Raw genomic sequence first — 12,633 nt, forward strand, 5'->3', positions numbered from 1 at the left:
AGTGAGGCAGCAGGAGCAGAAAAGCTGGCTTTAGTCACTTTTGATTTATTCTCTTTCTTTTCCATTCTCAATTTCTCCATATTTAATCAGTAATGACTAAATCAGTTTAATCAGTTTGATTCACTCCATTTAACCTTATCTTTGTGCACTCACATAAGAACAGGTCCAGTGTTACTGGAAAAACTCAGAAGTGTCTGCTATCTACACAGATAGAGCACAAAATCAGGAATCTGTTTTAGACTAAGGCAGACTATCACAAGAAACCGACTGGGTTGTTTTATTTCATTCTTTGTGGGTTGCTAAAAACTCCAGAACTCCAAAATAATGCGCTAATACACTCAAAAGGTGGTTTTTTCACAAAACGTCCCCTTTAAATTAATTATGTGTTAGCTATAACTTATACACATTAAAATGAAAGAATCAATCTTTAGATATCAAACATTAGATCTTGTGATGAATCATTGCTTTAAGAGACAGTGATAAAGAGAATGACAAGACACACAATAAATACTGAAAAGAAACAAAAGAGTCCACAGGGAAGACTGAGACAAAGAGAAGACAAATAATGAATGATAAACAGAAAGGATAGAAATTACTGGTACAAAGAGAGGAGGAGACACATCCAGAGAAAGGGAGAGAAAGAAAGAAATTTTACGGACCACCTACTCAGTAGAGCTATGTAACAAAACAATATCTCCTAAAGGAAAGACTTGGGTCCATGGGAGTATCAACAGCACTTTTAATTAGTGCCCCATGTTTTTTTCTGCATTGCTCAGTGATCTAACTCCTTTCTCTATAAGCAAGAATGTGACCCCCTGGTCTTCATATAAAAGTCCCTCTGTGGTACAGACATATATGGTTAAAACTGTGCCTGTGTGTTTTTGTGGGGCCTCTGACCCACCTGCCAGGCTTCTAGCTGTTGCGACAGGTTGAGCTTCTGCTGGATTGCATCCAGGAGCTGACTGTTTAGAGACATGATGTCTATCTTACACTTAGCCAGCTCCATCTCCACTGCTTTTTTCCTGAAGTAGAGATAGCGAGAGATAGTCAATTCCATGGCAGTACATGAAACACATGATAAAATCAGGTCATGGTTAAAAATCTGCTGGGAGTACATCTACTGTGTCCAAACTGTGCCCTATTCACTATATAGTGCACTATTTTGGGGTTCCACCATTTTGTAATGGTCTCAGAAAAGATAAACCCTGGCTCGTGAGCAAAAAAAAAAAATAATAATAATAATAATGAAGCAGATCACAATAATAATAATAATTAAATAAAAGAATTTTAACAAGCACACATACACAAAATAAACGCTGTTCTAACTTTAAGGGTGAATCCCATTTTTTATTGTTACCCCCTTGGAACGAACTTACATTATAATCATACACAAGATAAGATGTAAACTATCCTATGCCAAACCATTAGAGTTTCACATAGGGCCCACTACACTACTACTCTCTTCCTACCTGCAGCCACCAAAATTCCTGTTGAATGCTACACCTCAGCACTAAGGTTGCTGTGGCCATTTATGATCCGATCAGCAACCAGCTGTCCTTAACCACTATGGTTACTCATTGAGCCCAGCCCATGAGTACCCAAACCAGCCACTGTATCACTAGCTCTTCACAGGGGTCATCAGGCAGGCCCCTCATTTTGATGGTGTTTCACTGAATTAAGCCCACAACACCTCCAGAAGGCTCAACAGTGAAGTCTGGTGTCCCAGATCCATCCCACTCCAAGCCAGCTTTACAGTCCTATCTTAAACTCTACCATCAACAACTGTAAATCCACACTGGCCTCCCTGATGACTAAGGCTGTACCTAGCCCCACTGGCACCGTTAAAGCATGCTCAGTGCCACCAGTTCCATGTGATCTTTATGTGCTACATCACCAACCACCACAACAGCACCTAGCTACCCTTAACATCTACGGTTGTTCATTGAGCTCATCATACGAGTACTCAAACCACTCACTGCATCACTAGCTCTTCACAGGGGTCATCAGGTAGGCAACTCCCCTTGCCAGTGTTTCGCTGAATTAGGACCACAACACCTCCAGAAGGCTCAACAGTGAAGTCTGGCGTCCACCCCACTTCAAGCCAGCTTTACAGTCCTACCTTACAATTTACCAACAATCATAAATTCACACTGGCCTCCCTGGTGACTAAGGTTGTACCTAGCCAGACTGGCACTGTTAATGCATGCTCAGTGCCACCAGTTCCATGTGAATTTTACATGCTGCATCACCAACAATCCCAATAGAATCTCTACAGTGCATTTCCCCAAGTAAACTGTGCTCTCCTTATCCACAACCACTGACTAGACCTTTCAGCTGTTTCTGATAACTCATTCACAGCTGCCCTTAGTTTACGGCCCCTGATGCCCAACTGCACAAGCAGGAATGTGGCAGATTTGGCTACAAATCCTCTAACACCTATCTCCACCGCTTACATGTGCCTGCCATCCACGTTCCCTCACCTCAACCGCCAAGTCTGCATACTTCAGCTTCTTCCTTTCAAATGCTTCATCTACTGCATCCTCAAATGAAACTGCTAATGAAATGAAACTTAATGAAATAAACTATCTATTTACTTTCAGAGTAGAGCACCATATCTGGCCTCAGTGTAGTTAACACAATGCTCTCTGGGACCTGCAGGTTTTTTCCACTAATTTCCAGTCTCGTGCTTCACCCCATCTACCAATATTTGTAGCCTGCGTACTTTCTCAAAAGCATTTCCCCTCACACACATAACTAACTATTTTATTATTACAGCTACTCGCCAATGCATTAACCTCTAGTCATTTGCGATCCAACAAACATGCTAAAACCCTTAGAACCTGATTATGTCTCCAGAACCCTGTGACAAACTAACTTTTCAAGTTTATAGAATATGCTTCAACGTGCCAACCCCTGTACATAATCCTCAACTAGGGTCTTTACCTACCCACTGTCTAAGATTTTGCGGTGTTGGTAGGACGTCATAAGTTGCTCCACAACTCTTTCCAGGAAATCTTCTGCTTCTCTAGATTCTCCCATTGAAGCCACTGGCTTTGTTTTGCCTGTTTTGCCTGGCTTTGTTTTGCCTGTTGCATACCGTGCCTCCTCTTCCTGCTCGCGTATAAAACTTGTCATCATTTGCCTTCTGTCTGGTGATGTGTCCTTTTAGTAAAAAGCTTTCCACGAATCACCTGACCCATGGCCTGCTCTTCTGCATTGTATTGGCCAGTCACATCCCTTAATTCTAATGAGCTCCTGGCTACCAGCACAGCTACTTTTGGATTCTACTTCCTTCCTGTTTTTGTGATTGATGCTGCTGCTTTTACCACAGCATCTTTCGATCCTGAAAAAATCAACTCACGACTCACATTTGCACATTTAAATTTCTCAACTAAACTTGTGAATGGTAGCTCCAGTACCCTTCTCCCATACCATGCAACGTTACTTAAACACTGCACCCCTAGCCACTTCCTTATGGAATAATATAGTGGTTGAAATCTTTCCCTACGAAACGGGACAACACTTCATGAGTAGGACACATCATCAAAACAAAAATAAAAAAGGTTAGTGCTTGATTTCCAGGCAGTTAAGGTCACTGTGCTTTGGTCTGTAGTGATATTAGAGAAGCACAGCTGGACTTTAGGTAAATTGAGGCTGTTATACACCTTCAGAAATGTTTGATAATCATATATTATCACCTACTCCTAACGCTTCTGCAATATGACACAGACCTTCCAGTTCTACTTTAAATGTTACATTAGTAAGACTTAGGCAAAATGGAGATGTTGCTGTTAATAGTGGTGTGGAGAAGCAAATGGACCAACATCAGTTATATTTAATTTTATATTGTATTAAATGTTCGGAATTTGTGTTGTCTGGTTTGCAATATAAATCAATAGACAAAATGTGGGTCGCTTGAACAAAAGTTTAAAAACCCTTCACTGATTCCAAAACTATCCACAGCATAGTTTGGTAAAAACCTCCTGAATTTAGTTTATTGTAATAATGCACTGTATAGTGGGTAATGTACGAATTAGTGAATAGGGAGTCATTTTGGACACATGACTCACATATCTGCCTCAGACAAGAACAGTATATATTTTGATTAGATGTGCCTTTTTTCTGTATGCCACATTACTGGGAAGACAAGGAGGTGCAACAAGTATATCCAAATAAACGTAATATATTAATACAATATGATATATGTACTTGGCAATGGCGTCGTCTCGGTCTCGGATGGCACTCTGCAGTTGTTCGCTGGGTTCTCGAACCTCTGACATGGCTCGTAATCTCTCATTCTCCTCACGAGATGAACACACTTCTAATGAGAGCAGTGCAATCTACAACAGCATGTTGAAACACAACAGTGGAGTCAGTCTCAACTGAAGAACAAATTTAATTGATTTATTCAACTCAGCCCACCAGTTCTTTATTTCAGAGCTCCTGGACAAGCTTGACACAAAGGCTCCCCCTCAAATTAATGAGAAACTGAAGGTTGTTTAGGATTCATTTTAAATTACTTTTATGTTGCATGCAAGTAAAATGTGACCTGTACATTTCCTATATCTCTCTCAATTTATCTGGTAGGATCAACTAATTTTCATCTGTTTTTATGAGTCAGTGTGTGTGTGTGTGTGTGTGTGTGTGTGTGTGAGTGTACCTGATTATGGAGCTGCAACACCTCTTCCTGTGCCCTTCGTACTCTTTCTTGTTCCTGTTCGTAAAGTTCTCTTACTTCTTTCAGCTCCTCACCCAGCTTCCTCACCTGCTCTTCCAACACCTCCTCGTCACTGCGCCGTGAGCCCTACCGACACACACACACACACACACACACAACAATGACCACAAATGTGAACAGTGGTTCTGAGTATCAGAGGCACAAAAACCAAGTAGGCCACCCCAGAAACAAGATTAAGAAGCGCTGCTTTAGAATATCTATTAAACATCTTCTCATCATCCTCATCATCATCATCTCATCATCTTCAATCCTCTTTCACTGCCACATTTTTACCGCAGAACCACACTAGTAATGATTTAAGGAGGAAACTATGACAGCGAAAATGTGGATTTAAATTGGCCTACTTTGGGATATTTTATTTATTTTTTTGTTTTTTTGTTTGTTTGTTGGTTGATTGATGCATATTCCGTATTTGTATCAGTGACTTCCACAACTACAAACCATCTTTCTAGACTTATTCATGCTCTAGGAGGGATAGTAGAGGTGGCAAATATGATGTTATTCTGTCATGATTAAATACATGAAAATTGTTTTTGGTAAGCATATTGTGATTATTGTCTGTAACACTTACCAACTGACCACTGTTTCATTAAAGTGAGAACATAATTTATCCTATTTAATTTCATAGAGTGCAGGGTCTGTTGCACATAGTATGTAATCTAATTGCAATAGTATGTTTAAAATATGCTTTTTTGCGGGTTCCATGTTTAAACCTCAGACAATCTAAATACCGTCATTCATAACATATAGTGAAATTTATTTAATTTTTTTCTTATGTCTGTGGGGGTTACCGTGGACTCATTGCCATCCAGCAGGTTTTGTGTGAGTCTGCGCAGCTCTAGCAGGCTGGACTGCAGGCTGCCTGTGGGCACGTCTTTAGCAGATGACGTCTCTGATGACTCGTCCATTGAGGAATCTGTGGACAGGGCGGAGTCTGTGATATCATTTCCTCGCAGGTGAGAACAGATGGAACGCACCTGGCAGTAGGCTTCCCAAAGCTGTAGCCGCAGCTGCAGAGAAAGAGCATGTGATTAGGTCTCTACACTTTAAACACTTCTTTTTCCTTTTTTTTTCCTTTTTTTTTTTTAAACGCTCACTCATTATTTTCATTAGTACCATTATTAGTACAGTTATTTAAGTTTGTAATTTAAAGATGAGATTATAATTTTTTAATAGATTACAAATTACATTTAATTGTTGACTGTTGTTTTGGAAGAAAGAGATTTTATTGATTATATAACTTTTGTTATACCTTTTCATTAAAACAAGTGAAAAATCTGATCTGTCAGTAGTATGATCTTTCAGAAAAGATTCAAATCAAATTTGAATGTAATCCATTATGCAACCATCAGTGTTGGGATAATGCAGTACAAAGGAACATCTTCTAGTAATAAAATGATTGTAACTAAATAGCACAACACAAGTACAGGAATAACTGTATATATATAGATCTATATCTATACAGATATAGATCTATCTATATCTATAATATATCTAATGCTAGGTGTATATATATATTCCTAGCATTAGATATATTTTTCTCAAAAACAATATTGATTACTCACAGTTTACTGTGACAGAATCTGTACCAATAATAGCAACCAATCACTTTAATATAAAATTGATGGATTATAAATCCACTGGAGTGTGTCTCAAAATTAATGTAACAGACTAGTTCAGACATCTAGTTCAGACATTCAAAAATATCTCAAAATGTTTTGTATTCTAAGATTTTATTTCAAGATTTGTGTGACATTTGTAGTGGCTAGTTTACAAATAAAATAAAGCCTAACTGTAATTCCATTACAGTGTGAAACAATTAACAAAAGGAACTTGTTACTGGTTACTTTTTTAAGGAAGAAATCTTAGACTAGTATCTGTGTAATTAATTATGTTATTACTAGTGGTGTAAATTGATTAAAAATTGATTAATCACAATTATTTGCAAGTAAAAATACTAGTATTTCCTTGTGGTTTTTGTATGGGAGATAAAACAAATAAATGTGTAAAGTGGTATGAATGACAAACGGGTTCCTTTTTATTAGAATTCTGGGTATTCATGATATATTAATTAGAATATCTCAATTTGCTGAGTAAAAGTTTAAGGGAAGGGATTAACATCACATGTAATGAAGCTTGGACACAAGCTTTAATTGAAAAAAGTGCAGCATGCAGCTCACACCTCAGGCAATAAAACATCTCCATAGTCCAACTTCAACAACTTTATAAGAGATAAATGTATAGACTAAACCAGGCACAAAAAAAAAAAACATCACAGAAAACAATCAGGCCAAATATCTCACAGTGTATATGTATGTGTGGTGCACAAGAGAGAAATAGTAAGAGTGAGTTAGTTATTTAATCCATATTTCATAAAAGTAATCTACCTTCTGATTTCAACAGTATTTCAAACTGCAAACACGGCACTAGACTGTAATATGAGTGCATTATTGAAGGAAGTTGTGGTCAAATTTTGTAAAATTATTAATTTGATTTAAATAACATTTATAGAGTAGAGAGGAGACTAAAACAACAAGGCTTAGGATGACTTGACTTCTGTGGCTGTCATGTTGTAAATATGTGTCTGTGTAAAAGAGAACAAGATGAAAAGAAAGAGTTTGTGTGTGTGTGTTTGTGTGTGTGTGTCTGTGAGAAAGAGAGGGAGAGAGACAGAGAGAGAGAGATGGGGGGGGGGTGCTGAGAGCAAAAAATTTCAAGGGTGAGACATTCACTGCCCTGTGAGTATCCGTGTGTTTTTTCTCACTGCATATATGTGTGTGTGTGTATTTGTGTTTGTGTGTGTGTGTATGAGTGGGTGAGCTGGCTTCAGTGAGTCAGAGCTCAAGCACCTGTATCTCTTCTGTTTCTCTCTGTAACGCTCTCTCACATAGACTCAGTAATGCATTATCTGCACTGTATAATACAGGCTTAATCTCTGGAAGCAACACAAACTTTGGAAAAATTTACACGTTGGGTTCTTTTTTCTCAAGAAAGAATCTGTTAGTAATGTGGTTATTAACACATGTATTTAAGTAAACAAGTGATAATTTTGCAACTTTAAATCATATTCATCTTACCTATCCTAATCAGTGCTAGAAATGTGTATATTTACATACTGAATCAGATTACAGACAGAGTAGACTAACAAGAGGTGTTGATGTTTAGAACATGCATGCTGAAAAGGGACCAGTCTACCAAAGGACATCACACACTCAGCCAGTTTCTCACACACTCACAACTATGGAGGATTTTGCACAGCCCATCCCCCTACCAACAAGTGTGTTTGAACTATGGGAGGTACCCTGAGTACCTGGGGGATACACAGGAAGAGCACAACAAACTCCTCAATGTCAGTGATTATATGCATAATTTGACCCCAAGACCCTGGAGCTGTGTGGCAGTGACACTACCTGAGTGCCACTTTTATGCATCCAATCATTCATTTTCTGTAACTGATTTGTTCAGCATCACAATTAGGGTTGGGTGATACAATGGTAATTGTAATGATAATGGTATTTAAAAATGTGCATTGTATCTCAAAATGAGAGCTGTATTTAAAAATACATTTAAGTACAATGCCAGAGTTAATTCATGTGCATTTAAGAAAGCCACAGGGAGGGGGCACTGTGGGTACTCACTAACTACTGATGTCACAGTCTGAAAACAGGTGGGGAGAAATAACACAAACCCAGAAGCCCACAGCAGTTGTGAGTTTAGCGCTGAGTTTGGGTTAAAAGAAAGACTGAAAAGTTGAAAACAGGCAGAAGACCATTCACTCAACTTTGTGCTCACAGGTATGAGGCTTTGTCTTGTAAATGGCTTCGTGCAGACTATGGCTTCATGTAGACTAGCAAGCTAGCAAATGGTGAGGAAACGTTCTGAAATTTGTTCTTAAAAATGTGTTTTTGATTACAGTTGTGAATGTCACCTTTTTAAATAAAAGTTAGTTGTAAAGTTAGGTCAATTGTATTCTGATGAACCCTGCCATATTGACTCAACTGTAAGACATGCATTCTGATTACACAATCCTGATGAACAACCCAGGCTGTATTCTGGTTGGAAGAGCTTTACCAAACACTAGATAAAATCAGACTCAACAGACTTAAATCAGCTTTACTACAAAATAATTATTTTCCTGTACAAAATACAGTGAAACCTTGACTTACGAGTGAATCATTTTACAAATTTTCAGAGATATGAGCCGCTGCTCAGTCGATAGTGGTACACAACCAGCCACTAGGTAGCCCAGCAAGCATTCAGTTCATTTAGTTATCTTGTTGTGCAAGCATCTCTGTCGTGTGTTTTTTTCCACCAAACTCCTCCCCCAATCTCCTCCACCAGCATCTTCGTGTGATATTCAAGGTAAATACACTTAATAGAACCAGTTTGTTCTTTACATTCTCTTTTATTGAAGTTATGTAATAACATCATTTTTGGAGTAGGACTACGCCCGAACTCCTCCTCTCAGCCCTATATATACCCCGCAAATTCACGGCATTTCTGCGTCGGACAAACTTGCTTCATTTAGTTCAGGAGATGGAGCTCAACTCGACTGCTTCACTGCATCAGCTCACTCCTCTGCGCTGGGTCATATCTGCTGATTCCCATATTCCCCAATATCAAACCCACCGAGCCTACTGTTTTAAACTTGCTCCCACCTCCACCCCGTCTCCACCCTTTTCTCATATTCATTAATCCAACGGGGGGGAGGGGGGGGTGGGTGGGGGTCTGGCTTCATACGCATTCATAAGCCACCCTGAACTCCTCCCCAAAGACTTCTGAGTTCACCTCCCTGTTTCAGCCACTATGGGAGTGGTCCGTACTAGCAAATTATCTGTTATTCTGTTTTTCATACGTTACTCGTTATTAATAAAGTACATTTTTTCTTATTTAAAAACACGTAACAAAAAGAATTGGTGTGGTTTTTGGGGTGTTGGAACGGATCAATAACATTTCAGTTCATTTTAATGGGGAAATTATATTTGTTATACGAGCAAATTGAGTTACGAATTCGGTCACAGAACGATATAAACTCATAAGTCAAGGTATTACTGTACTGTGCTACAGAAAAGCACTATGATGTAGCTAACTGAAACTTGGAATTTACCACATTCATGTAAGCTCAGTTATATGACAAAAACAAACCAATCAAATGTATCTAAAATATCAGTTTTATCTTCATATAAATTGGGGGTGTTTTTATATTTAAAAATTGTTGTGTGCTCCAGCATCTCTTTCTGTAAAGCTTTCCAGGCTCACAGTTTAGCTATAACAGAACACACTTGTTGGCAAACATGAATATGTGAATGGCCCAGTGATTCCAGGTGGGCTCCGGACCCACAGTGATGCTGAACTGGATAATCGGTTACAGACATTGAATGAATGAATGAATGAATGATGTTGTAGACTCAAGATCAAGAATGATGTAACACTTATGACTTTTGCATCAAATTAAAGTTTTAAATTCATGTAAACACAATCCTTCTTGTGTTCCAATGGGTAGAGCTTATTAGAATACTTTTTAAGGAACAATAAATTAGAATGTTTCTATTGATCCGTTCTTGATGAAAATGTAATACAGCGTAAATGCCAGCTGATATTTTCACATAATGTCACTACAAAAATTAAGAACAACAAAAAAGGAGACACAAGGTTGTGTTCTGACTGATTTTGTGAATGTGTGTACCTGCTCCCTTTCTTGTTCCAGTTCCTCCTGCTCCATACTCTGCTCTATTTCACAGAGCAGTGATTGGCTGTTTGGGCCAAAGCTTTGCAGGCTCTTCTCCTCACTCAGCTCCTCCAGCCTAGCACTCAGCTGCCGGTGAGACACACGCACCTCCTGCAGCTCCAGCTGACTCTGCCGCAGCTGAGGACACACACATCACAAACTCTTGTAGATCATTGAACCAAACAAAGTCAGTCTAAACTTTGAAATTAATATAACATTTGTGTTCTGCCACATCCATCACCAAGTCCAACTACATATTTCCAGCAGAAAGGTAGAGTTCCCCAAATTTGCCCACTCACACAGCACTGATTTAAAGTTTTGTATATATATACTTGTCATTATTTGCCATGAATGATTTTAAAAATACATTATATTGCCAAAACTATTTGCTCATCTGCCTTCACTATATGAACTTGAGTGATATTCCATTCATAATCTTTAGGGTTTAATAAGATGTCGGCCCTCTCTTTGCAGCTATAACAGCTTCAACTCTTCTGGGAAGGCTTTGCAGAAGGTTTAGGAGTGTGTTTTTTGGACCACTCTTCTAGAAGTGCATTTGTGAGTTTAGACACCGACGTTGGATCTGGCTCGTATTCTCTGCTCTAATTCATCCCATAAGTGTGCTATTGGGTTGAGGTCAGGACCCTGTGCAGGCCAGTCAGTTTCTTCCACACCAAACTTGCTCGTTTAAATATTTTTGGACATTGCTTTGTGCACTGGTGCATAGTCATGCTGGAACATGTAGGGGCCATCTCCAAAAATGCAGTTTGGAGGTCTATAGCGATTGACTCAGCAGAAAGATGGCCTCTGCACACTAAGTGTCTCAGCAACCGCTTACACTGCTCAGTCATTTTATGTGGCCTGTCGTTTCCAATCGCTTCCACTTTGTTATAATACCACTGACAGTTGACTGTGGAATATTTAGTAGAAATTTAATAACTGGACCTGCTGCACAGGTGGCATCCAATAACGGTACAATGCTGGAATTCAGTGAGCTCTGAGAGCAACGCATTCTTTCACAAATGTTTGTAGAAGCAGCCTGCATGCCTAAGTGCTTGGTTTTGTATACGTGTGGCCATGGAATTGATTGGAACACCTGAATTCAATGATTTAGACAGTGAGAAAATACTTTTGGCGACAGTGTATATGTGGTATACACTATTACCTAAATATATGACATTGCACAGCCTCACAGTTTCTGTGAGTAAACCTATTTTTTATTTATTTATTATTTTTTACCATTAAGATGTTTAGTTCCACCACCACTGAACAATGTGGACAATCTTAACCATTAAATTGTAAACATAAGTTAAACTAGATTTTTATAGCCTGTTAGGAGTTCATCATTCATTCAGTCATTGTCCGAAACAGCTTATCCAGTTCAAGGTCGCGGTGGTTCTGGAGCCTACCCAGAATCACTGAACACAAGGCAGAAACACACCCTCGAAAGACTGGTGCCCCACACGGGTGACACACACTCACTCCGATGGACACTTTTGAGTCGCCAATCCACCTACCAATATGTGTTTTTGGACTGTGGAAGGAAACCGGAACACCCGGAGGAAACCAACGCAGACACAGGGAGAACACACCAAACTACTCACAGACAGTCACCCAGAGCAGGACTTGAACCCACAACCTTCAGGTCTCTGGAGCTGTGTGATTGCGACACTGTGTGATTGCGACACTACCTGCTGCACCACCTTGCAGCCCCCTGTTAGGAGTTACTTATGAGAAAAAAATGTGAAGAGGAAAATCTGTAGTAATATAATCGTTTTATAAACCGTATCTAATGATTTCTAAATTGTACTCTCAGATGTGTGACATCTTTTATTCCATTCCAATTAAATTTAATTAGCTTCTTCAATTCCAATTTAAGAAACTGTGCCCTCAAATTTGTCAGCTAAATCGCATTAGCTCCCACTGCAACTCTGCTCTATAGGTCATATGTCTAACTTTAAATTAGTTGAAATAATGGCATTTCTTGACAATCCTTAAAGAAAGATGGCAGTGGGATGACACCGTGTAAACTTCCCATAATAAATGTATAAATAGCTGTTTACCAATCAAGTTCCACTCCTGGGGACTGTCTGAGAGGAGTTTGGTGTGTTCTCCCTGTGTCTGTGTTGGTTTCCTCCGGATGCTCAAGTTTCCTCCCACAGTCCAA

At 39.1% G+C, this 12,633-nt stretch overlaps 1 protein-coding gene across 1 annotated transcript in view; it reads right to left on the bottom strand.

Annotated features, from left to right (window-relative positions):
- Window positions 1-12,633, bottom strand: part of bicdl1 (BICD family like cargo adaptor 1) — a 60,683-nt gene that overhangs the window by 3,478 nt on the left and 44,572 nt on the right. Inside the window, exons 6-10 of the mRNA XM_066644524.1 lie at window positions 10,425-10,604; window positions 5,530-5,748; window positions 4,661-4,804; window positions 4,210-4,340; window positions 902-1,022 (exon numbers count right to left, since the gene is read on the bottom strand). Of these exons, the coding sequence (XP_066500621.1) occupies window positions 902-1,022; window positions 4,210-4,340; window positions 4,661-4,804; window positions 5,530-5,748; window positions 10,425-10,604 (795 nt within the window). The remainder of the gene's footprint in view (window positions 1-901; window positions 1,023-4,209; window positions 4,341-4,660; window positions 4,805-5,529; window positions 5,749-10,424; window positions 10,605-12,633) is intronic.

This window comes from Hoplias malabaricus, chromosome 14 (genome assembly GCF_029633855.1).
Source record: "Hoplias malabaricus isolate fHopMal1 chromosome 14, fHopMal1.hap1, whole genome shotgun sequence".
NCBI classification, from domain to species: domain Eukaryota; kingdom Metazoa; phylum Chordata; class Actinopteri; order Characiformes; family Erythrinidae; genus Hoplias; species Hoplias malabaricus.